At 38.9% G+C, this 25,465-nt stretch overlaps 1 protein-coding gene across 6 annotated transcripts in view; it reads right to left on the reverse strand.

The window, feature by feature from the left end:
- Positions 1-5,010: 5,010 nt before the first annotated feature.
- ATOSA (atos homolog A) overlaps positions 5,011-25,465 on the reverse strand; it is a 48,556-nt gene continuing 28,101 nt past the window's right edge. For all 6 annotated transcript variants that reach the window (XM_075045298.1, XM_075045297.1, XM_075045299.1 and 3 more), the window contains 11 exons: positions 21,272-21,456; positions 20,221-20,423; positions 19,639-19,764; positions 17,515-19,363; positions 16,917-17,033; positions 15,877-15,956; positions 14,977-15,085; positions 13,964-14,122; positions 12,009-12,077; positions 10,956-11,155; positions 5,011-5,611 (listed from right to left, as the gene is read on the reverse strand). In XM_075045298.1, coding sequence (XP_074901399.1) covers positions 5,458-5,611; positions 10,956-11,155; positions 12,009-12,077; positions 13,964-14,122; positions 14,977-15,085; positions 15,877-15,956; positions 16,917-17,033; positions 17,515-19,363; positions 19,639-19,764; positions 20,221-20,423; positions 21,272-21,456 — 3,251 coding nt within the window. In that variant the 3' untranslated portion in view covers positions 5,011-5,457. The remainder of the gene's footprint in view (positions 5,612-10,955; positions 11,156-12,008; positions 12,078-13,963; positions 14,123-14,976; positions 15,086-15,876; positions 15,957-16,916; positions 17,034-17,514; positions 19,364-19,638; positions 19,765-20,220; positions 20,424-21,271; positions 21,457-25,465) is intronic.

Raw genomic sequence — 25,465 nt, forward strand, 5'->3', positions numbered from 1 at the left:
GGCGGCGCAGGCCTCGCGCCGCGCGGGAGCCGCTTCCGTCTCCGCCCCCCCCGCTGGCGTCACGTCCGCTGCCGGGCACGCTGGGAGGTGCAGTCCGGCGGGCGGTGGGCCTGGACCCACGGAGCCGGTAACCGGAGCCGGCCCGTCTGAAGGGCGCTAGGCCTTCGCTCAAAGCACGAAGTCCCAGCCGCTTGTAGAGACCTGCCCGCAGCGGCGGGGCATGGCCGAGCTCCAGCGGGCAGCCTGGGCGCCGCTTTCAGAGGCCGAGGCTTGGCCCCCCCACGGCCCCGGCGCCTCCCTGCACCCCGGGAGCCAGCTCGGTACCCACCACCCACACGCTGCTCCCGGGGGCTGGCCTGCGCGGCCTCCCTGGCCAGCCGTCAGGGTAAAGGGCAAAGAAAGACCTTTGCTGCTTGGCTAAAACTAGTTCTTTTGGCTACTTTCACTGATCAAAACACGAGGAGCTGAGTCCTCAGCAGCTTTAGTTGAATCCCAGACACCAGCTGACAGAATAGGAGGTCTCAGTCCACTGAACCTTCTTAACAGCGTGGTGTCAAGTTCTATAACGTATTCTCTTCGCTCCCCATCTACTTTTCACTGTCTGGTTCTTGGCAGAACAATAACCACCTCCCGTGGACTCTCTTAGACTTCAAGAATGTAAATGAGAGGTTTAAATAGCTCACTGTTAATAAATCTTTAGGGGTCCCTAAATATGGGCATTATGTGAACAATAAGGTATAGATTTTACTTAATACTCTGTTAAATGAACGTACACTCGCACTTTTCCTAGGCAAACCCTCTTTTCCTGGCACCTTACACGGCATTCCTGTGATTTTGACCTCCAGCCCCCCTACCAAGGGTGTAGCGCCTGCATTCTGCGTGCCTTCTGGCTGAGAACCAGCACACCCTCTCCACCCTGCATGCAGGTGTGGTGAACCAGCTTGAGCACAGCTCAGGAAGGATGGGCAAGGACAGGCTTTGTGTGGTTAAGGTCCAGAAGACAACCTGAGACAGGTCAGAAGAGTCTCTCAATCAAAAGAGAAGCTGTAAAGTCAATTATTTTGCCACAGCTGAATTTTACTAAAAGCCCCCCAAACCAGCAGTTAGAAGCGTTTTTTTGAGCAACTGAGAGATTCATCCAGAGACCAGGATTGTGTAGTAGTAGCAAGGGACTCGGGGAATGTGCATATCCCTTATTCAGAAAGGGATACAGCAGGGCAGATTGCACAGGAAAATCGTAGAAAGCACTAATGAGTATTTCTTTCCTAATGATAGAAAAAGCAATGATAATGGTGGGTGCGCCACATTTGCTTCTAGCAAAACCAAGGAGAAAAGGTCTGAAGGTGTAAAAACCAGAGCAACACACAGAAGAATGATCATAAAAAGAATGAAGTTCATAGATTTTGAAAGGAAGAAAAACAACAAAGCAGCGACAGCAGACAAGAATGCAAACTTCATTAATTTCTTTCAAATCTCTTAGGAAATTAGTGTGAGGCAAACCACAGTTTTGAAGATTCAGCGGTTCCTTGATGAAATTATTTCTTTAAGGGAACAAGTGTAAACTATACAATGTAGAGGAAGGATGGGAAGTAAATTAAGAACCTCAGGAAAAGCACAAGTTCCTCAATAGCCTCAAATACAAGAAAGCAGCATACAGAAAATAGGTCACTTTTTTACAGATGTGCATCTAAAGCAGATCACGAAGACAAAGGGGCACAGAATCATCACTGAAAATTACTGAACAAACCTTGTGAAGACCAAAGGATTTAATGTTTCTTTTTTTCAATCTGGCATGATCAAGATAGCTAGCGTATCAGAGTATAACCTCAAACTGGAATAAGGAAAGATCGGTTTATAGGATACTTGAATCAGTTATTTTTTTCCTTATCTGGTACATATTTTCAACTTGGATGACAAATTATCCTTGAGGGTTTAGAGAACTGACCTGAAGCAATCTCCAATTAATTAGTGGTCACCTATATAAGAACCTGTAGAAAATGAACGGGCTTCCAGGAGAACGATAGCTTCACCATTTTTCTGACTTCAAATAGGAGTAAGGGGAGGACAGAATACAAGCTATATAATCTGAGAAATCATCTAATATAAGCACTTAAAAGAAACTGAGTAGCTAGACATGAATTCACAATTAAGAACAAGGGTTTCACGCAATCGCATTTCCTTTAACAAAAAGGAAACAGGCAGTGTGAAGAAGTGGGTGAAGGTGGCTCAAGTTCCAGGTGCCTTCTGGCATTAATAAGGCTTCTGACACTTCCCCATGCAAATTAGGGAAACTTAACTAGATGAAACTTTAAGTGGTGGATGCAAGTTTTGTTGGAAATGGCTATCAATTGTTCTAACAGCAATGCTGTATTTAGTAGGGTTTCACAAAGGGCTTCCCAGAGCCAATATTGCCCAGTTTCATTGGTGACCCAGATAACGCACTATAAACTTTACTAATAGTAGCAGATTACACCGAGTAAGAGAAGCTACAAGAACCCTAGAAAATAATTGCAATTCAGATTCAAACAGAAGATGAGATACAAAATCTTGGTTCAACAAGTTCAACAGTGACACATGCAGGAAAGCTACCCTATTGGGAACAAGCAGGTAGGACACCTCTGTTATGCAGGGTAACAAGATGAATGCAAGTTGACATCTCCTGATACTGAAAAATCAAGTATTATAATGGGATGTATAAAGAGGACTTTAATCGGTAAGACTTATCAATCAAACCTTGCAGTCTAATTGGTACAGAGAGGCCCTGTCTGGGATGCTGTGTCCAGCTTGAGGCACTTCAAGACAGAAAGCGACGAGCCAGAATGATGAGAGGCACAGAAAATTACATCTATGAGGCAAAGCTGACTGAACAGTCTGGGGTTGTCTTAGATATAGAAAAACAAGACCAAGAAGGGAGATACAATAACTAAATTGTCTTCTTTGCTTATAGTGAAAAGGCCAAGTAGTATTTGACTTCAACTGCAGCAAGATTTAGTTGGACGTTAGAAATCGCTTTCTTGTGGTAAGTATTGTTTAACACTGGAAGAGATTACTTGGAGCATGCATCACTGGAGGCCCCCATAAACCGCTCAGAAAAATTTCTCAAAAATAAGTCTATATGGTTGAGCCTATTGAGGAGTAAAGAGAAGCAGCAAATGACTTCTGAAAAATTAGTCTAGTCTCATTTCTTAACCTATGCATAGAAGGTCATGTAGAATTCAGTTTGTATTTTATGAACATTCAGCATTTCTCCAGGTGTGCCCCTAATGGAAAGTGTTAACTCAGATCAAGATGTAAATGGAGAATGACTTAGTTAAATCAAAGTTGTGCATGGATAATCTAAGGTCACTTTCATTCTGAATCCATACAGGGACTAAGTGTAGTTTGACTATTTAAGTCAATACAAATTTATTTCCTAAACATGACTTGTAGTGACCACATACTCAAAATCCACACTTCTTTGCTGTTCAGAACAAATTAATGTATTACTCTGAAGGGAGAAAAGGATGGCTTGAAGAAGTCATTTAAAGTTATCAAGATACAAACATACAAACATTGCATATTGTCAGTGCAAAATAAAAGGTTAATCTACTACAGGTGAATTGTGACTTTTCATTAAAAGTGTATCCTTTTCTCACACTTTTTTTAAATCAAGTACGCAAGCAGATGTGCACCATGACATAAATAAGTATTTTGAGGATACATGCTGTTTGCTTATGACTCAATAGTAGCTACAAAGAAACTAGGACACATTCTCATTATACTAGTCTAGATCCTAGTTCTGTACACAGTACAACTGCAGTTGTATTTGACTCTTCTGCTACAAAAAGAAACCTTTTTCTCAGTTTTACAGGGCACACAAATGACTAGAAACTGCAAACAATCTTTCCCTGTACAGTTTTTCCCAAGTCTCTACAAAACAAATGCTTGCTGACCTTTGAAAATCTAGTGTAACAGAGGGGAAAATACTGCTGAAGTGGGAAACAGACTCAGTAATATCTGAGCTTTGCCCTTTTGTAGCAACAGCCATTTGAATATACAAGAGAGTTGATAAGTATCATCTGGAACGTCTGGTCTCCTTTACTTTCCCTGGCAAACTTCCTGGAGATTTCACGATACACTGACTTCTCTCATCTGAGGGCAGTGCTGAATATACAAGATGTACATTCATTCTTTCTCCAGAGTCTTCATCAGCTAAGCATGTTATACTCCCAAATATGAAGGTCACCTTTCATATTACTGACACTCTGAAAACCTACAGCAATGTAAAGAAAAACATATAAACCAAGGTAAGACAGTTGAGAAACACTGAGATCCTCGGCAAACATTGTAAAGCTTCATTTTCATTATTAAATATATACCTCAAATATAATCAAATGCTTCTAACTTTATTTCTCTCAGTTACACAGTTTAACACTTAGCATAAACTGTTTATCTGACTGTGTTTTGTTTTAGGAATACACATACATAGTGGAAAATATTTATATGCCCAATGTAGCATTTCTAGTAAAATTTCCTGTGGCCACCTAGTGGCCTAAATGGAACTGACCTATTAAAAATATTTAGGATTACATGAAGATCCTCCTTATCTAAAAATAAAACAAAAAGTACAAGTTTCATAGCTTTTGCATATATTTAAGATATAAATACTAATTTGTTTGCAGAGTACATCCTTTAACACAATCTGAGAAATCAAATGGGGGAGGGCGTGAATTTTACGTGAGAAAAACTAGTAACAGAAAGCAAAATTAAAGTGGCCTTTAAAGAAAGCAAGAAATTGAGGGAGCAAAATATGAACCAAACCAATGATCTGAATGCGTAAGTAAATGAACAATCTGCACTATGGTTGCAAGTGTTACTAAATCTGTATGTGAGAAAAAAAAGGAAAAGGGTACCATTAAAGAGAAAAAAGAAGAAAGCTAAATGCTTGCATAGTATGAAATGTTACGGAAATTCACCTGTTGTCCCCATTTTCAATAACTTAAATGAATATCACTTAAAACATCACACAGATTAAAGACATCTGTATATATTTCAGATTTCAATATTAATGCCAAAAATACATAGTATGATTTTACATAGGATTTATGCTACATTAGAACACTAAAGACAAACATCACTTGAGTATTAAATGAAACATTAAATATTAAATAACTGAAAAATAAAATAAAAAGTGTAAACACTAAACTAACTTGGGAATTTGCTATTGCAACACATCCAATGAAGTGGTTTTAAACAGTACAAAAAGATTAGATTTAAGTATGTTTCCAGTCTACTTGGAATACACAAAGCTCATTCCAGAAACCTTTTAAAAACTGGTCCAGGATCACATAAGAACCTTCTCTCTCGAGCGCTATTTTCATTCCTTTACAGACTTAACTTCATACTGTCATCTCTACCAATCTTTGTTTGTAAGGAGTAATCAACAGTAAAACGAATACTTTAGTTTGCCATTGTTTGCTAGCATCTTGGTGAAAACTGAGGATTTGTTGGAGATTCAGTGTAAGATTTCAGTTCATATGCAGCGCCGCTATCAACTTCCATGGATTTCCGAGAGAATAGGAGCCTTACATCTCTGTGGAGGTAGATCTTTCCAGATTTAGAACTCTGGAACCTGAAAAGATACAAGTATCTGTATTATCTAAAACAAAAGATCGATCTTTAAATATTATTGAATTAAATGTGCTCCTTTAAGAGATTAAGGCCTAAAAACATTTGAACATAGAAAATTAGTCAGTTAAAATGAAAGGAGAAAGAATAACCTAACAATTTCAATCTACTTTGTTTCCTTCAGCATTTAAAGCTTCTGTTCCTAATTGCCAAGGTAGTGCACAGCTTTGAAAGTGGCACGAAATATTTGAAGTTCGCACTGCAATTATGCACGTCGGAGATTAAAGTTCTCAGCAATCTAGAAAGGCAAAAAGTGCTCTTCAGTGAGCACTCCTGAAAATGCCCAAAGGGTGGCCTAAGCACACAGAAAAGGGAAGGTTCAAATATCAACAAAGGCATATACAGGTATCAAATACATATTTCAGTGCTAGCTATCATACAGATTTCATTGCTCTCTTTATGAACATACCAGCAAGAAGTTTATTACTGCTTTATACCACACACCAAATTTAAGTCCAACTCGAGAAGCAGTAGGCATGGGGATCTCTGCAGGCAGACAGAAGTTTTTTGCACAGAATACAGAGCTACTTCAAAGAGACTATAGTTCACTGGCCCAATCACCAAAGTAAACAGCAGCCAATTCCTGTGCCCATTTATCTTTTATGCTGCAGCTGAACAGCCTAATTCAGGTCCTCCAAACCTGCCAGCAATGTGCCAGTTCCACTTCCTCTGAGATTTAACAACTATATATTGAGAGACGAGATCTGCATTTCAGAGAACTGTATTCTATAGTCTTCATCTGGCAGAGCTTCTTAATTTCCTTCCCTCGACCAGTAAAGGCAGGAGAGCCTAAGGAGCATTTCTTTATGGCAATTGAACTTAACGTCACTATCGCTACGCCATGGTAAGGGAGAAAAGCTATTGCTACTGTAACAGAAATAGAAACAGAAAGCTATTGCTATTGTAATGACAGAATGACACCATTACAAATGCTGAGAGCAGTGCACACTGTTATTATCACATGTATTACAATTTGCAGAGATTTTTAATAAGCATTCGCACTGAACCCCCTGAAGTGAAAGTAGTATCTCTAGAATAAACCTAGCCATAGTCAGACTGAAATTCTGAGAGGTGAGAGAAAGACAACAGAAGATCCACCACAGTTTCATCATCTGGGGCAGGCAGGTTGTAGAAAGGGATTCTGTGCCACCATTTCATTCAGACAGGTGATGCAGAATAGCTTGTAGTCATCCCCACAGCCAGACAAAGGAAAATTCTCCTCTCCTAGATACAGCTGTCAAGGGCATTAAATGTGGCAGGGTCCAGCAGAATGCTCCTACTGGCTCCCACAGAGCTTCCATCCATCACTATTTATTTGCTCAGTGCTGTCAGTGTGAAAGCCCTTTACTGGGTAGGCAAAGGGGAGAAGATTCTATCTTAAGAGAAGACTCTGGAGGAGAGCACAAGAAGGAAGAGTGAAAGAGGTGACAGACAAACTGAACACCACAAACAGTTAATTCAGCAGGTAGCTTATAAGACATTTTAAAATGAAAAATTTTATTGAAAGATCTTTTGCAGCAAAAGTATGATTTAAGTTAATTCATATAGAATAGATAGATCTAGTTATCAAAGCACCATCATGAAGTAGAGCTCAATTCCCATTTTACACATGGATCTATCAGAAAATAATTAGCAAGGTCTATTTTTAAACTTCTCAAGCTTACTATTTTCTATTAGTGAGAATCCTGCAAGACTCCCTTTGCTCAGTAAATAATGCTTCCCTGTAACATGGCTTTTGTGAGCATATTTAACAAAGATTGAAGGAGGATGAGTGGGATACAGCAACAGCATTCAGGAGATTCTTCTCATCTCAGCTTCCATCACCTAATTTTTTCTTTGAGAAATGTTTATTGTAGTAATCGGAATTTAGAAATGTTGCTTTTCATACATGCAAATGCATTGGAATAATCAAGAGACAACCATTACATACACTTTTGTGGGGTGGTGATGGAAGCGGCCAGCATGGGACTGACTCCAGAGCTGTGGCAGCTCCAGTAGTTTTGTGTAAAGGAATCAAGAAAAACACAACAGAGGTCTCTGACAGATGGTGTCCTAAGAACAGTAACAATAGACAAATACAGGAAGCCTTAAACACACAAATATCAGATAAGCTAGAAAGTCTGGCAGAGGAAAGAAAGTGATAAACATTACTGAAGAAATTAAAAATACAAGCACAAAACCCCTATATCATGTTTTGCAAGTAGAAAAGACTACACAACACAAGCTATAAAATCTGTAAGTAAAATCATTAGGACAAGGATACAAATTTCTAGATCAGGAAAAATGCTGAGAGATCAGAAAGATCAAAAAGCACCTAGTAAATCAGTAATAGCAGGTATCTTCAGCTTCCACCAATAAATGTATCACATGCCACATTAGGGGAAAAAAAAAAAAAAAAAGGTGTCTCAACACCTTAAGGAATCACTACTTTAACAACCAGTTTCAAACTTACCCTCCACCTAGCCTTCAGTAACAACCCCTGTTTAGCTGTTAAGCAACAACAGTTGTGCTCCATGCAATTAAAAGAGGCAATATGTCAGTAACTAAAGCTGTTGACCAAGCTTTAAAAACTTGAAAAATGCTGAGCTGTGGGCAGGTTAACTGTTTAATTGCCTTTTACAGGGGTGCCAGAATGTGACCTAGAAACCATCGATGGTCATCACCCTCACAACACTAGGCAGAAACGAGGCGTGAACAGAGCTGGACTCACAGCTTTTTTGCTCATGTAGATTAATTACAATGCAAAAATCATTGCTTCACATGTAACAAAAAATTTATCCCCAAAGCATCTTCAAGAAATTACTTAAACTGCCTGTGCAACTCCTGATTTTCTTGTAGTGAATAAAGCTCTGCTGTCCGTGCAAGCTACGTTTTCTATCTCAATACTGTAGCTGTGGGTACAAATACAGTCTAATGGCATATTGAACAGTATCTCAAACATAAAAACTGCATGCAGAAGCTGCATACACAACAAATCTGACACTTTAAAAGAGTGTTGTAGAAAATCTAGCCGCCAATGTTAAGTTCCAGACCTATGCAAGCATTTTTGCTGAATTACCACTTGAAAAGAAGCTGTCATGATGTGAGTGCTGACAACTGTGATTAAGGCCTTGCAAGCAGATGCGACCACAATACATCTTACTGGTGGTGACTTCATTTGGGTTTTTTGAGCAAAAGTTCAACATGTAAGCTTAAGATGCCTGTTTTCAACAACTACTGCAATTAAAACTGAAAGGCTGTTCTAAGCCAACTTGAGTAACAACAACAAAAAAAATCTTAATAGTTTAAATTTTTTAGGTTTGTATATAAGTTTTCAGTAAAATGGGTTTGAGGAAACATTGCTGCATTTAAAAATGAAATTTTAAAACCAACTTACATATGAATTAACATATTACCAAGACTTTTAAGCTCTCCTAATTAAAATCCATCTTTAGTAAAGAAGGCTACGAGATTGACAAGTCTTTTGTAAAATCTGAAGTACTCTGTATAATAAACCACAAAACAGATCAACGTAAACTACTGTAATATTTCAAGGACTTTTGCGGTTCTTCCATTATGAGAAAGGACCTGCTGTTTGGGTTAATGTCTGAAGCAAAAAACTTCTGGCAACTCTGCAGCTATTCACTTTCCAAAGTAAGCAGCTGAGCATCATAATTATCAGTTTGTTTTTCCAGCCAGAAATGGATGCATTTCCAATTGCACATTATAAATCCATGAGCTGATCCCTACCAGAGGTCTGAAAGCTGAGCTAAATTGTACAGGTATTTCAAACTCGTAGCATCAGAACTGCTACATTTCTGTCTCTCAGCAGGTATCAGAAATAGGAAGCTCATGAAAGAAGACTTCTAGCTATAAAAGACGACAGAGAAGAAAGCAGGCTTGCCTTCACATGTAAGTAATTATTGGGTCTGTCTACAACAAATTTACAAACTACATTAAAGCAGAAACTGAAAGGGGACACAAGTCTACTACTCTTCATGCCTGTACACCAGACCCAGCTGGCCACACATTTTTGCCCACCTCTGCAGCTGACACCTATCCCCAGCTCCTCTGCATCATATCAACATGACAAGTGAATAGAGCTTTTTATTTGCGCTACACACTCTTTTTCAGAATTTACCCCAGAAGAAAATTTTTGGAAGGCAGTTAAGTTAGACATGGCAAGTTAGTATGGCGTGAAAGGACGAATTTCAATCTAGGCTAAAATTCAGAATGAAAACACAATTCAACAGCCTCATCGTGATGCTGTTTTCACACTCCAGTAAACGAACACACATTTTTTTATGACTGTCAACTTTCATTTAACGGGAAAGCTTAACCTGGAATCGCTGCCCTAGACAAAGTTGTGTTTCAAAAGTCTGCTGGGTAGAAATCAATGCCGCTAAATAGGGAAAATATGTACCAGAAGGAATTCTACAAGAAGTTAAACGGAAAACTGTTAAGAGATTTGATTTTGTTCTCCTTGCTCACTTCAGAATGTCAGCTGCTGTTGGGTTTCCAAGCGCTGCAATGAAAGCACTGGATCTGGACGTACGTGGTTTATTTACTACAATAATGCAGGCAAAAGTCTGCAAACTGCAGGACAGAGTATATCTATCATTCCTCCTCTGTTTTGAACTGCAGTCTCCAGAATATCCCGAGAGCAGCAGCACAATATCTGGTTTCAGGCAGTGCTTTGTAAATCATTTAAGGAAGATTGTGTGAATATTTCTTAAAGTGAAAGGCATTATCAGTGGTACTGTGCCATGAAAAAGGTATTTACGTTTTTAGCACTAAAGACTGTATTTTTAGGAGTAACTCAGAATGCTTTTCCCATTATAAGCTATTCTGGTGAAGAGGCACATGTGTAGGACACATGGATCCTTAGTTTTGGCTTTTGCCCGTGTAACATCCACACTCACCATTTCCTGTAACCTCAGAAAAAGTACACTGACCCAGCCAGAACTAAATCTCTCTTGCTAAGAAAAGAATTAAGCTTTACAAGGCTATACAAAATACTTGAATGCCAAGAAAGAGCTTTATATTTTAACTTTATTTCTCCCAAGCAGAATCCAAATTATGTATTAGCTCTTCTTCCTCTACTGTCTAGCTTAAAGACCAAGTTAAAAGCATTCTTTTTTAAAAATAAGTCTGCATAGTGCAATGCTGGCTGGGAAAGAAATCATGAGATAAATTTTGGCAGGTACTTGGTTTTTGTGGTTTTGTTTGGTTGGTTTTGGGTTGGGTTTTTTTGTTTGTTTTGCTGTGTTGGGGGTTTTTGGTTTTTTTTTTAACTTTGAGGAGCTTACCTCAGATGTATGAGGTAGCGTAGTAGCCTTTCTTCAGTCTGTTGACTATTTTCTTTATTGAGAGTTCTCTTGATTTCTCGTCTCACAGGAACAGAAAAAGTTCTTTGCCGTAGGAATGTTTGATGATTAGCTGGCATTTCTCTCAAGTCATAGATCACCACAAACATCTTCACCACAGTTTTGTTAGGGTTAAATAAGGTCTGAAAAGACAAACAGTTCAATACAATATTCTTTAAAGATGACAAATTTAAAAACAAACAAACAAAACCAAAAAACCTCCACCTGTCAAAATAGTCACCATCCTCTATGCACTTGTTTCTGTATGGCACGAGAACATTTTATGTAAAAAACATTGTGCAGTTTTTCTGTTTTTCAACACTTCAGCTACTAGCAATTCCCATTTTTAAATATAATACTAAACACAACCTAATCTGAATGAAACACTACTATATGACTACTGTTACTTTGATAATCTGCATCTCTATTTTTGCATATTTTTCCTGTCAGCTTTTTTTCTAAGCTGTTTTCTAGATACAATATGCTCACAGGAAGCACAGTGGTGGGCTTCGCTTTTAAACCTGAAATTGCCAATGTGTTACCCTGGACTGGGTTCTTAAAAGAAAGAGGCAGATCATTGGTTCTAAGCAATGACTGTGATTTACTTTCTGATTTTATTACAAAAAATAGGTGGTGTTAAAATTTTACAAAATTTAGAAACAACTGAGTATTTAATCTTAATGCCTTTAGAACGATTTCAGAATTTGGACTGTAGCCTAATTACTTCTCTGTTACTTCTTCAAAGCCACCATGTCCCCAACTATTCTGAATCTTCAGTAACTGATTTTAAGTCTCTTCGCAGCACAGATGGGTTCAAAGGCTGGGAGTCTTTTTTGTCCAACAAATTACACACAGATTTCTACTTTGAACTAGAGTACCTACAGAGATGCACATTTCCACCACTAGCTTCATGCTCATCTCCAATAACCTCATCTCCTCTGTGTGACTTTCTTGGTTTTAGCGGTTTCAAGGCACCCGTATCTGCCGAGTACGTACCACTTGTATTGTTCCTGAAGGCGGTACCCGATAACCCCTTTTACCAAGGGACTCTAAAGTAATTACACCCTAGAAAAAGACAACACACATTTAGTTCACAGGGAGAGATATAAACAAATCAAAATGTTCTATTCATGTAATTGTATTTATTTGAAAAACAATCAGTAACGTATAAAAACTAAAAACAGAGCAGGCAACGCATTTAAAATGCAGTTAAAAATCAACAGTAGGGGCCTTACAGATACTTTGGCAGATCATTAAAAGCTGTGCAATAAGGGGTTCGCTCTCCTCTTGAAACAAGATCCAAGTAGTTTCCACATCTTCAAACTAGCAGTCAGGGAGCTATGGTGAAAGAGAGCTTTCTTTTCAAAATGGCTTGTAAGTTAATATGGAAGATTTGTCTCCTCCCTTCCATTTTCGTATCACCTACAATCGCACCAATAATACTCCGAATCTCACAGAACTAATTTCTGCTTTTCAGAGGCAGCAGATGCACTTAAATCTTCCATTCTAATCCAAACTTTAGCAACCACGACATCTGCTTTTTACCAGCTGTGATCTACAGAGCAGCCCAGTGTCCCACAGGGCACCGTAAGGCCACTGAGGCCACCCTCAGGGTACTGCCCCAGGGCACGCGTTCCATTGACCTGCAGCGCACTGCACTGGGCTTCACAAAAAAAAAAAAAAAAACAACCACCAAACAGCCAAACAAACAACCAAACAACAACAACAAAAAGACCTCAGAGCAGAGAAACTAGCTATACAAACAGAAACAATGTTTCTGATGAGGGAGGCACTACAGAAATGTTGCATTAATCCTGGGAGACTCAGCCATAATAGCATGTTTAGAGCACGTGGAAAAGCCTGAAACAATGAAACCCAGCTAGGAAAATAAGCAATGCTACTTTAACCATTTGAGGAACATCGGAATCCCTTCACCTCCTGGAAAATCATGTGAAATAATCTAGAAAGATGAAAGCAAAACAATAGATACTTCTTTGCAGTGGTTAGGAGAAGACATACACAAGTTTAAACTCTATTATTCAAACTTAACCTGCAAAACCATTTCGTTTTCTGAATACTTTTAAAAACAGAAGGTCAGAAATACGGTAAGTGCTACGAATTTAAAATCTAAATATTGGGATAATCAGATGTTCAATGCTTTACTCACATGTTTAAACAGACTATTTACCATATTTTAGACAAACACAAATGAAAACCTTTAAAAATTAGATCTATCACCTAGGTAATTAGATCTGTAACCCAGGCATTCAGAACATATCTAGCTGTCTGATTCAATGCTAGTATACAAGACATCTTTTGCTTTTTACAAGGAAGCACTTTAGAATCCAAAACGCATGCTGTTATTGTAGAAACATGCAACAGAATTAGCAGACAGATACCGAGAACACAAATACCGTGTCAGTGCGAACATCAGCAAACCACGCAGCTTGAGAGAGCGCCGCGTGTCATGCTAGCTCAGACAATATTTGCTTTCAAAGAAAGGGCTGAATAACTCCTGAGTCTAAGGTTGCCATCAGCAATTGTACGTTGGCCTGCACCTAAGCCACTTGCTGGCAGAGCGGTTAGTTGCCCAGGGCAGCTGCTTGTTGGGACAACAAAATGTATCCCATGAAGTCCAGCTATTGCGTCACTCCCTATTTTAAGTTAGATGGATAAAAAGAGATGGGGAGGGGGGTGATCAGTCCAGTGTGGAGGGAGACAAATATGTTCAATATCCTAAGATGAGAGCAGTTGGATAATGGGGCAGAGCAATGGGGGGAAAAGCACTAGTTAGGGAAAGGAAGAAAGGACAGGAGAACTCCATCGTAAGCAGTTGAAAATAACCCAGGTCCCTGCAGATCCCCATTTCCTGAACCCTCTACTCACCAACCTTTTGTTCTTCACCTCCACCTATCAGAATTTATTTAAAATAAATCCAGCCACACACTTACCATGTAAGGAGAGGGTGCATTATCATCTGAAACGCTGTAGAATGACACTTCAACTGGCAGAGTCATGTGCGTGGGACAAAAGACTCCACTTGCTCCCACTTCTGCTGTGAAACCCTCCACAATGCCAAGCGGGTCTAAGCGAAAATTCAGGACAGATTCCTGGAAAACAAAACACATACAGTTTAGGTTGGGAACACCTCAAATAAAACATAGCAAAACTAAGCCGCAAACAAGGAAACAAGTGTATATAAGAACTTGGGTCTTTCATAAGGTGACCTGCCAAAAATCAACACTGAGGCAAAAATTACAAAGAACAGCAGAATGTTTAGCAAGATGATAGTGGTTTAAGAGAAAGCATCATCCAAATCCAGTCTTCATCCTACTGAAACTGGTGCAAAAGCCCACAGAGAATTTTATTGCAGCAGGATCTATGCGTGATTTTCCTTGACATATACTATCTGAAAAAAATAATAATCTAAAATCTGTAACTTTCCTCAACATATTCATTCTATATCTCACAAATATGGAGTATGATACAACCCATTAACACACTAGCTGTTAGGTGTTGATAACTGATATGCTACGTGAAGTGAAAAGCTGGAGGCTACACTTCAAATACGTTCTGTTTTAACACTGATTTAACACAGCTTTTGTGACATATTAAGTAGACTTTAAGAGTGAAAATGTACATCCCTTTTTCTAGGGATATACATTATAAACATGAGCAATTACAGATTGTTAAATCTCATTTAAGTCAACAGAGCACCTCCCAACTTGATCATAGTGGGAAATAAAGGTTATAAGCAACTCATTGTATCTGAATCTCTGAGAGAGAAGATGTCTGGGGCATAAAATATGTGCCTTTACAGCTGGAAATGAAAACAAAGTTTGTTCAATTTAATTATGAACTTTTACATTGTAATCAGGCTGGAATTATTCACAGTAATGCGCTTTTAAAAGCAGTACAGAAGAATACTAAAAATACCACAAGAATTCTAGAGAATATGCAATACCTCAAAGTTTCCCAGAAGGCTAAGACTTGTTACAGGTGGGGCACTAGAACTTAGAAATGGTTTCCCATGGCTCTCTGGATCACTGTCTCTGTTTATACATTGTTGTGGGCTATTGAAAAAAAAAGACAGAATAAATATAAAGGATAAACACATTTGCTTTTGTCTTCTGGGTATAAACAGCTCTAGAAAGAATAATTTACTTACTGTATTACAAAATGTTGTCCTAAAGAAGTAACAGTTGAACATCGCCTGTTAATACTTTAGCAAAACATTTTCTAGTTAACTGAAAAAATACCTTCACAAGGTTTACGTTACAAGGGATAAAGACAATAAAAATTTAGGTTGTTCATTAACTCCGTTAGCAGGAACCAAATTATCAGATTATTTTCTCTTGTATGCAGATATTTTTGCCTCATATCCTGAAGTTTCTAACAGCAAACTACCATACTAAAAGCTGTTTATGTTACATGTATTAATGTGTAAAAGGTCATGGTCAATCCCTTTTAAAAGATAAGTTCTCTGAACAAGTTAAGGCAGAATGTTTAACCCGTTCAACACTAAAACCAAAACATAACACAAAAATAACACTGATTTGAAGAAGACTTAACAATTACTATCTTTTCTGTTTGAAAATTCAAGTGTATCTTACAGCATACCTACCCCTACACAGGACAGAGCTCGTCCTGGCAGCAGCTCTCGTACCATGGTTATGTCCTAGAGCTGTGCTAACCCGGAGATCCCTGGGGTAACTCGGCTGCCAAGCCGTATTTCAAAGTAAGGATTCTTTTGAAAGGCACCCATTTTTTATCTTTGCTAACACGCTTTGTTGTTGCATACAGGTACGTATATACATTACGTCTCCCCAAAAATTCTTAATTTTGGGGGGTAAATAAAACATACCTTCTTGCAGACAGACATTTTAACTGCAACAGTGATGAATCCAGATCAAAGCACCCAGACTGTGTTTTTCTTTGAGGAACCTCAAGAGGGAAAGATGATGTTAATTTGAAAACGGCACCTCTAGTAAGGACAATTTTGCCAAGTAAGCACGTTTGCCAAGAATTTTCATGACATTACAAAATTATAAAAACAGAGCAGAAGAGAGTAATTCCTACACATTCTAAACTTAGTGAAGAAAATTCTAAAATTATTAATAACAAGACTATAAATTCTGATTAACAGGAAGTACTTAAAGACTCATTCAAGAGGCTGATGTCTCTTTGGAATGGTACAGAACATTACTAATAAACAGGCTGTAACAATTCCCATCCAAGTTTCATGAAAATATGACAGCCTTTACAAGCACTGAAGAATAAAACGTATCATGTGTTGATTACAGAACATTACTGCTTCAGTAGTTTTAATTGGGACTGCCTTTTTGTTTACAACTCCCAACAACCTACCAAGAACTGTAACACTTCCCCAATGTCTTTCTGTCTTATCACAGCAGCTCTTTATCACTTAGTCATTCAATGACATCTCTGATTGCTGATGAATATACGGTACAAACTGTTCACAGAAACAAAAGCTTTGGAATAATAGGCAATCAGGCATTAATAACTCACACAAAAACTCTTACATGACAAAATATGTTAGCTTACACTTAAAACACTAATCTTCAAAATGCTTTCTTTTGTGCTCTAAAATAGCACCAAAGCATTTTTTTGCTATAGAATTTTCTAATGTCACCTTCTGTTAATCTTCATAGGATCTCAACAACTACCTCTTTAATATTTTCTTTTCCAGAATTATTGTTCAACTTCATTTGAGTGTTAACTCTCAAATTTCCACTTGCAAGAGCATTCACTCTGACATTGAAAGTAAACACACGCACTTCATCTAGGTAACTTGTCAAATTTTCTACCATACCCCGATATCAAAAGAACAAAATACTTCCTTTCTCATTTAAAAGATAAGTTATCATTTCAACAATAACTTACAGGACTTGAAAGCAGAGGCAATCCAGTTCTGGGATGAAAAGCTTTGGTTGAAGTTCCATCCAAGGATCGAAAATTATGTTTCCGCCATATATTTGTGTGTTTTAGAGACGGTGCTTTCTGTCAGCAAAACAAATTTACTCAAGGTATCAATGGGATATTTCAATGGCCTATCATGGTAATACTTTGCTAATGGAGAAGACTTCTGAACCGGGTGGATCTGCATCACTCTAGGGTATTATGAAATATTCAGTATAAATTCCCCTTGACTCCATCTACAATCACACAGATTGCTCACTAAAGATGGTATATTTATAAAAAGACAGGAAGCCTAACTGCCTATGGAAACTGTCATACATAATGCTATCACCACGAGCAGAATAAGAAAATGTTCTTCTCAATGTTAAACTTACAATTAAGAACGTATGGAGGAGGCACTACCAGCCAAACGTTACTTCAGACCAAGACAACAATAGCAACGTGCTGCTTCCTAAGAAGTCAGACTTAAATCCCTCTGCATGTTGGTCCTTAGCAGATATAGGGTACAAGCTATCTGAGTAAGAGCAGCTATAGGAATTGGTCTTTTTCTCTATGTATTTACCTGTACATCTGGGTTCTTCAGCCGCTCACACTTAACTACACCGTCTTCTGTAGGTTTCTTCTGAGAAGTGCTTTGGAAATCGAGGCCTATTGGGTCTTCATTCTCATCATGTGCACTTTTCATTTTATCTTGTTTGGTTTTGTTTTTGAAACTGTCATGGTCTTTATTTAAATAATTTTCAATACTAATAAGCTGAGTATTTTGCTCATAAATATTTGGTTTTTTTGAGTCTTTATCTAAACACTTGAGCTCATTTTTGTGCAAAGAGTCAGATACCTGCATCACAGTCGCTTTTTTTGTACCTTCAAGTATTCTGCATTTATCTATCTGTACATTGTTAAAACTGTCCGTGCCATTGTTCTCACTAACAACTGTTCTTTCTTTAAGTTTATTTGTGCAAATCTGTTCATCAATGCTGCTGAAATTTGAATACTGTTTAATTCTATTGGTTATCTGGTCTTTCTGTGCATAACCAGAATGTATTGTTTCCAATTTATCTGGCAATTCACACTTATTTTCTTTAATACTTGATGATGATGTGTGAATGTTAGTAAATGCATGAGAAGTTTTATTTGAAGTCTGATGAAATGCATTTCGGACAGCTTCACTGGGTTTTGCTAAAACCAATTTTCTTCTTGCTTGGAGTTTCAGAGAAGCCTTCAATTCTCCATCAAACCTGCAAGGACTGATAGGAGTATCAGGTGTCTTTGTCCTTGATTTACTGCTGTCTTCTAACAAAGAAAAATCGGATTTAGCAAAAGAAACAGAGGACGGTTCCTTGCCCTTCTTCAGCAAATTTTCATCTTCATACGTACTTCGGAAAATTTTTGAAGTAACTGGACTAGTCTCATGCATTTTGAATGGACGTCCAGTAACATGAGAAGTAGCTGGATCACAATGAATCAAGTGTTGGGCAATCCTTGCTATCACCTCCTGCCGCTCCTGGAGCAGAGAATCGATCAGGGGATTACTCTCTCCTGCCAACTGACGGCCACAGTGGTTCACTGGAACACGGGCGTCGAGCAGTGTGATCTCTGGTATTGCTCTAGTTTTACCTGCACCATCTTCTTGTACTGCATTGTCTAAGTTGGCAATAGAAACAGGGGAGGTTTCCTTGCCTTTCCTTGGCAAGTTTTCATCTTCGCAAGTACTCCGAAAAGCTTTCGGTGTAGCTGAGCTGTTCTCATGTATGTTGAACGGACGTCCAGCAACAACTGGTGAAGTAGCTGGATCACAGTGAATCAAGTGCTGAGCAATCCTTGCGATGACTTCTTGTCGCTCTTGAAGTAAAGAGCCTATCAAAGGATTGGTTTCTCCTGTGGGCTGATGAGAGCAATGACTATTCAAAACACGGGAATCAACTAGAGAAAAGGATTTAAAAGTTCTGACAGGTGTTTCATGAGATTGTGTCTTATTGTCTGCTGTAGCATGATAGCACGGAACTTTAGACTGCGATGCCCCAAAGTCAGATCCAAGTCCAGTAGATGGATGAAGTTTTAAATTTCTGATAGATGTAGTAAATTCAGGCGTCTTTTTTCCATTAAGTAGGCCTTCAGGTGTCATCGTCCACGTCTGTTTCCCACAGAAGCGCTGTGGACTGGAGGTACTGCATTGCTGTGCTGCACTGGAATCACTGTGCTGATGTAACTTCCGCTCTTGCATTCGCTTTTCGTAAAAGCTAAGGTTGGTGTGAATACTACAGGTCAAAACTGGGTAGTTCGATTGTCTCGGCAAAGACTGGACACTGACTCTCAAGGCCACATTGTGAGAAACATTAGGAACAGGAAAGACATGCTCAGTTGGTGTCTGGGAGAACGTCCATTGCAAGTCCACATCTGCAGCGCTCACCCTGAAACAATACAGAAGGGCATTTACAGAAATATCTAAATGAAGAGTCTTTAATTATCTACTTCACAACACAAATGTCTAAGAAAAAGCACTAGAGACACCAGCAACTGCTGTACTTTGCAAAGTATACAAATCCTATACAACCACCAAAGTACTGGGCCAACAACGTGGCACTTTCTGAAATCTAACAGGGAAACAGGGGGGAAGAATGGTTTTAAGACAAGTTGCAACGACCTGCAAACAGCAAATGAGGTTTTTTTTCCATCCCAGACATACCTGTACAGAATGTTTCGGGGAACAGCACCATGTGAAACACTCAGCCACGCACTTAGCTGAGAGAAGAAAACAAAAGAGCGAACAGCCAATAAAAGGGTCTTCTCTTCAATAAATCGATCTCCACTCCTAAAATGTATTAAGAGAAACACATGGATGTTGGTAAGAATATGCAGAGAACTATCAGAACTAGAACTAGGACATTTTCAGTTCTTCATTCTGAAAATAAAACACAGCTGAATCAAGCAAAACAATGAAACTCCTCAAACATTTTGAAGATTACAAAGCCTGATTTGTTTTTATCCACATAATTATTTATACAATTTAACATAACAAATAATGCATAAAAATGACCATTTTCAGCTAGGAGCATTTCATACTCTGCATTGCACAATGTGCACTGCAGAAAGTATGAGTACAGGAAGACTAAGATTAAAAGATGCTTAGATTTCACTGGTAAATAGTGGTTTTCTTAGATTAGTCCTCATGGCAAAGGGCCAGTTCAAAACCACTAACTGATTACTTTAAGGACTTCAGTATGACAAGATTCTTGCAACTATCATCTAATCCTAATATCCAACTTACTGTCGAGGAACTGGCTCCAAAATCCACCTTTCTAACAGCAATGCATCTTGTTTGATTGCAGGATCATTTAAATCATTCCCCTCGGTGGTGGGCCCTTCATCACTATAGCAACAGTCTGGAAGTAGCATCACTTCTACCATGATTGGAATATTGTTCTTCCACAGTAGCATAACTTCAGATCTGGTTCGCCTGGCTTGACGACACTGAGGGAAAGAAAAAATGTCAACATATGCAAGCCATAAAAATACTAGCCAGATTTAAATCTACTTTAAAAACATGTTCCAAAGTACTGGAAAAGGGTAAGGGTCAAATTCTGTAAACTAGGTTTTGCCAAATCAGAGATAAGATTCCAGAGCTATTAAATGAAAAATAATTAACAAATCCTTTATGGTTGCCGTTTGAGCAACTTCTGTAGAAAATTAAAAGAGCTCATAAAAATACATTTCTGCAACCACTATACTTTGCTACCTTGTACTTCTCTCTCCACAACTCATCCTCTTGGATAGACACACTCAAGCAGTATCTTTATAAGTTCTGTGTCTTCGAGCTGGCTAACTTCTGCATGAATAACTTAAATTCACACAGTACTCAGGAACTTTTACTTGAGAGATGGGATGCTCCAACCTTACTCCCAAATAGACTGGCTAGATTTGATGGGCTCATGTTTTTTGGATCACTAACTTTTCAAGAGTACCTGGAAAAGCAAAAAGTTAAGGCAAGTCAGCCTACATTTTCTCCAAAAAAAACCCAGACCAAGAATATTAAGTATAGCGCTTGCCATTTGCATAATAAAGATTCAAATAGCTACTGCATTCAGGTAGTTGTGCGGAATTTCATGTTCAAGGATAAAAGGCTTAATGATCTCCCATTTTAAGGACAGATCTATTATTAGTATGATACTGAATTACATACTCATTTAAATGCAGGACTGACAGAAAGCAACTCTTATTCATGCTTAACTGTGAATCTACTGTAGGGTCCTTGGCTGACTTTAATCATGGTAGCAAGGATGCACACAACGACACTTAAAATTAAATGGGTACCATCATACCTGAGCCAGTTTTTCGCTGCATTCATGCTTAGTTGTTGTTGGCTGACTTGATTGTGCCGGTGGGCAATGAAAGCCCTCTGTTCTGCCCTTGATCGAATACTCGGGCGTTCGACCTTCAGTGATCAACAAGGCCAAGGAGACCAGGAACTCCTCAGCTTCATACTCAAAGTATTCATCCAAAGTATCTGCCATTTAAAAAAGACAAAAAATAAATAATGACATCTGCTGTAGAACAAGCTTTCAACTGTTGGCTGACCCCACAGTTTGTTTCAATTTACACTTAAAATGAGAGCTATGGGAAATGGATCTTTGTATCAGACTGGCTGCACTCCCCATAAGGCCCAAGTTACTGTACCACCACAAAACAACTCTCCTCATCTCGTAACATCATCACTACAAGCAAACAGAATTAGAAATACCCTAAAGAAAGCTTCACATAGTAACTAGTCAATGTACCAGATTTCAGCAGTGCTGAGAAACAACTGTTTGTGTTGTGAACCACAGCTGGATCACAGCTCTTCCAGCAGAAAAAAAGTTTCCTGGGCTCTAGTGGGAGAAGTCTGACGGCAGCATGACTTGGCATTGTTAGTATCATGTGACAGAAAGAGAAGCCACAATACATCATAAAAAACATTAAAAATTGAATAAGAAAAAAATAGATTTACTTCTATTAGAAAAAGTGGGACACAACGTTCTTTAAGATTTTTATTGCGAGTCCCTCCTGCTGAGAGCAAGGCTTACTTGAGAAGTCCATTTTTAGTTACGATTAACACATAGGAAAGGTTCCCAAGGAACATACAGACTATTCATTGTTTTGTACCATGGTCAGTCTAAACTTGTGCAAAGAATTAAAACTCAACAAGTCTCCGTAGACAAAGCAGCAGCTGGCATTACTCTTCATGAATTACCTTGGCACACTTGATTCCCACAGAGGCAGGATGCACCAGTCCCCTGATTTAATGGTGTTTTGTAGAGCACCCTTCTCCTCCTCCTCCTCCCTCATAACAAGGATGTCACACATCATTCAAACGGATTCAAGTACAAGCAGATCATGTCATTCCCCTCTCTGCTTGGAAACACTTAAGCTTCAAAATGATTTAGTTACTGAAGAGGCTGCAGAAAAATCTCTTTTCCAAGACAGCTAAAATACATTCAGTTCAAAGTCTATTTTAAGAGCAGCAAAGAAAAGCAGGTGGAGGCAAGGCTGCCAAGCAGTTCTTTACCTTTATTTTTATGCTTTAGGGAAACAAAAGCACTTGACGCCTTCACAATTTTAACTTAAATGTCCTATGTCATCCACCAAAACAAAATTGCCACAGGGACAGAGTTAATTTCTATTCATGTTTTGATTACCATGCATAAAATACCTTTCCACTTCGAAAAAAAAAAGAATTCAGACGTCTCTTTTGTCTTCATTCCCTAATAGCAGAGCATTTGGCAAACATGGCAAGACAGACTTGAGAGATCCATACAAGAAGGGATGCATGAAACAAAAGTTCCAATTACATGTGCAATTACCTGCATACGCAAATTGTAAAGCGTGTAAAACTAGCTTTTGCATGTACACATTTATCTAGCCCAGGCTTGTACTCCACAGACCCCAGGGCTTACAGCCTATTTTGAGGGATATACCTAAGGTAAATAAGAGAAGTCAGCCCACTGCCAGAGAACTTGGTTCATTGCACAGGAGTCCTCCTCTTTACCAACCTCCCCCCCCCGCCCTTTTTAAAGGGTCGCACTTACAGACAGCTGCTTTGGGTGGCGGGGCGGGCTACAGCCAGGACCCTCTTCCCACCACGCACCCACATCTGCCCGTGGCACACGCAGCCAGCGGCGCGGCACGCCAGACCCCTGCCGTACATGCCACATCTGCGTGTGCACATCTGGGAAAAGGTGCCAGGCGCTGGACTGCCGCAACCAGCGCAAGTCGCATGGCTCCATCCTCCGGGGGGGAGCGGGGAAGGGGCTCTTCCGAAACAACTGCCCGTGCCAGCTGCCTGCCCCCTGCCCTGGGCAGCACCCCGACCAGGAAGGGACGGAGGGCCCTGGAAGAACAGGGTGCTGCCAGGACAATTCGTCCGGCCACTGCCTGCCCTCAGGCAGAAGAAAAGCCGGAGGATGGATGAATTACCCTGGAGGACCCCATATGGCACGTGAACGATACATTAAATCATCTGGCATGAGTTAAAATGGTCATCCATCTGACGGATGGCAGAAAATGACTAATAAAGGGCGCATGAAAGATTAAAGGAATGGTAAATAACAGAGAGGACAAGACACTTAGGTAGTGATATGAGTCACCTACAAAATTAGGCACCTGCAATTTTATTATTTTTTTTTCAGCTGAAAGTCTGGTGAACAATAGGCAAGTCATACTTAGGGATAGGGAAATGGGATTTGGAAAGACTCTGAAAAGGATTTGGATATTACAGCTGACAAAAAAAGTAATTGCAGCATTATCTTGCTGCCAGCACAAGCATCATGCTCATCTTTTTATGTCCAAAGGTCATGGTAATGTTAAGAAAGCCACAGCAGGAAGGATCACTACTGGAATATTTTTCCTACTCTGACAAGAAGTTCCAAAAATCTAGCAAGCGTTCAGCAGGAGTGATATTAATTTAAACAAGAATTGCCTCATGCTTGGCAGACTAAACAGAAGAGGAATTCATCCCTAAGAAAATGTATAAGAGGAATTCTGTTTAGTTAAAATATGTAAAAACATCTATGGTTTTAAAGAAAAAAATAAAGAGCTTGACCAAGACCTGCACATGCTTATGCAGACAGATCCTATTCTTGAACACCTTCTTATGTAACAGAAACGTGCACAGTAAGATGTGATACCTGACAATTTACAACAGAGAATTTTAAACGGCAAGTAACAGTAAAATAGATATGCCCTTTAATTAACATTAGTAGCTTACCATGTGAAGCAGTAGACCTTCTATTATTTGGCTCTTTTTAGAAAGAATCCATATTTGATCAAAAGCTTCTGGACTTGACACACATTAACAGATAAAACCTATGGCCTGAGTGCTTCTGCTGAGCTGGTTAGATTCAGGTAAACCACCCCCCCCTTTTTGCATTAAAAAAATCCAATACCAAAGCTTATATATATTGTATACTTAAAACGCTCATTGTCTTCACAGAAATGTACCACAAATTGACATACAAGCCGTAGACAGCTTAAGCACGTCCAAACGCAAGATCCAGTGAATTTAGTAAATAAGCAAGATCTATTGAATAAAGCAAGGTAATTAAATCTGAAATAATCATTACTCAAGATTCAGAATACATACACAATATTACTTCACGTAAACAGATAAAACTTACTTTTAAGTTCACTTTGCAAACACTGCCGCTGTTCCTGTATCAGACCTATTATTTCAGAAGCAACCAGTATCTCACCTTAAGGATGGAAGAGGAGACCCAACTAGCTAAAGAGACATACTTGTATTGGCTGCAGTTACAAAAACACAATGTTGTTTCAAAATAAAAACTGCATCTCATTAAAGGATGATAAACAGCAAGTATTGAACTAGGAAATGCTACTGTTTTCATAACACCATTATAAAGACAGGGCCAACACTTTAAGATTATGTCAGCAATGTAACAAACCACGTATTTGGTCTGGACTTTAAAAAAAAAAAAAATTTTAAAGCATGAACAGCAGTGTACATTGAGAAATATGTTTTCCTACAAAGTTCATGTGGCATATCTACTTTTTTTTAGCTCCACTAGATTTCTATATCATCTAGCAACTTTAAGAGTTCTCACAAAGGAAAAAAAAAAAACTATAAATATTGAGAAGCCTGGTAATTGTTCCTATACAACAGACACAGATGATACAAGTTGATGTAATTGAGGATGAGGGTGGAAAGACATTTATAGAAACAGCAAACTCAGTGTTTAGTTAAAAAAAGTGTTACTGTGTGTGCTGTAACTGTTTGCTTTTGTGCATGAATCAGCCCTGTTTAAGACACACATTGTGCATAGAATAACCTCAGTACTATAATCTGACTATACAAATATGACTATTATTCTTCTTCATCTCTAGCAATGGAACATGCAAGTATATAGCATAAAATACGCATCCCAGCAGTTTCTGGGTTTTATTCCCCTTAAAACAGCAAAAAACCCAGTTAGTTGACACAAGTGCACAGTAATTAAAGTAACAAGGCACTACAGCCCTTTAAT

Source organism: Buteo buteo, chromosome 13, assembly GCF_964188355.1.
Source record: "Buteo buteo chromosome 13, bButBut1.hap1.1, whole genome shotgun sequence".
In the NCBI taxonomy this organism is placed as follows: domain Eukaryota; kingdom Metazoa; phylum Chordata; class Aves; order Accipitriformes; family Accipitridae; genus Buteo; species Buteo buteo.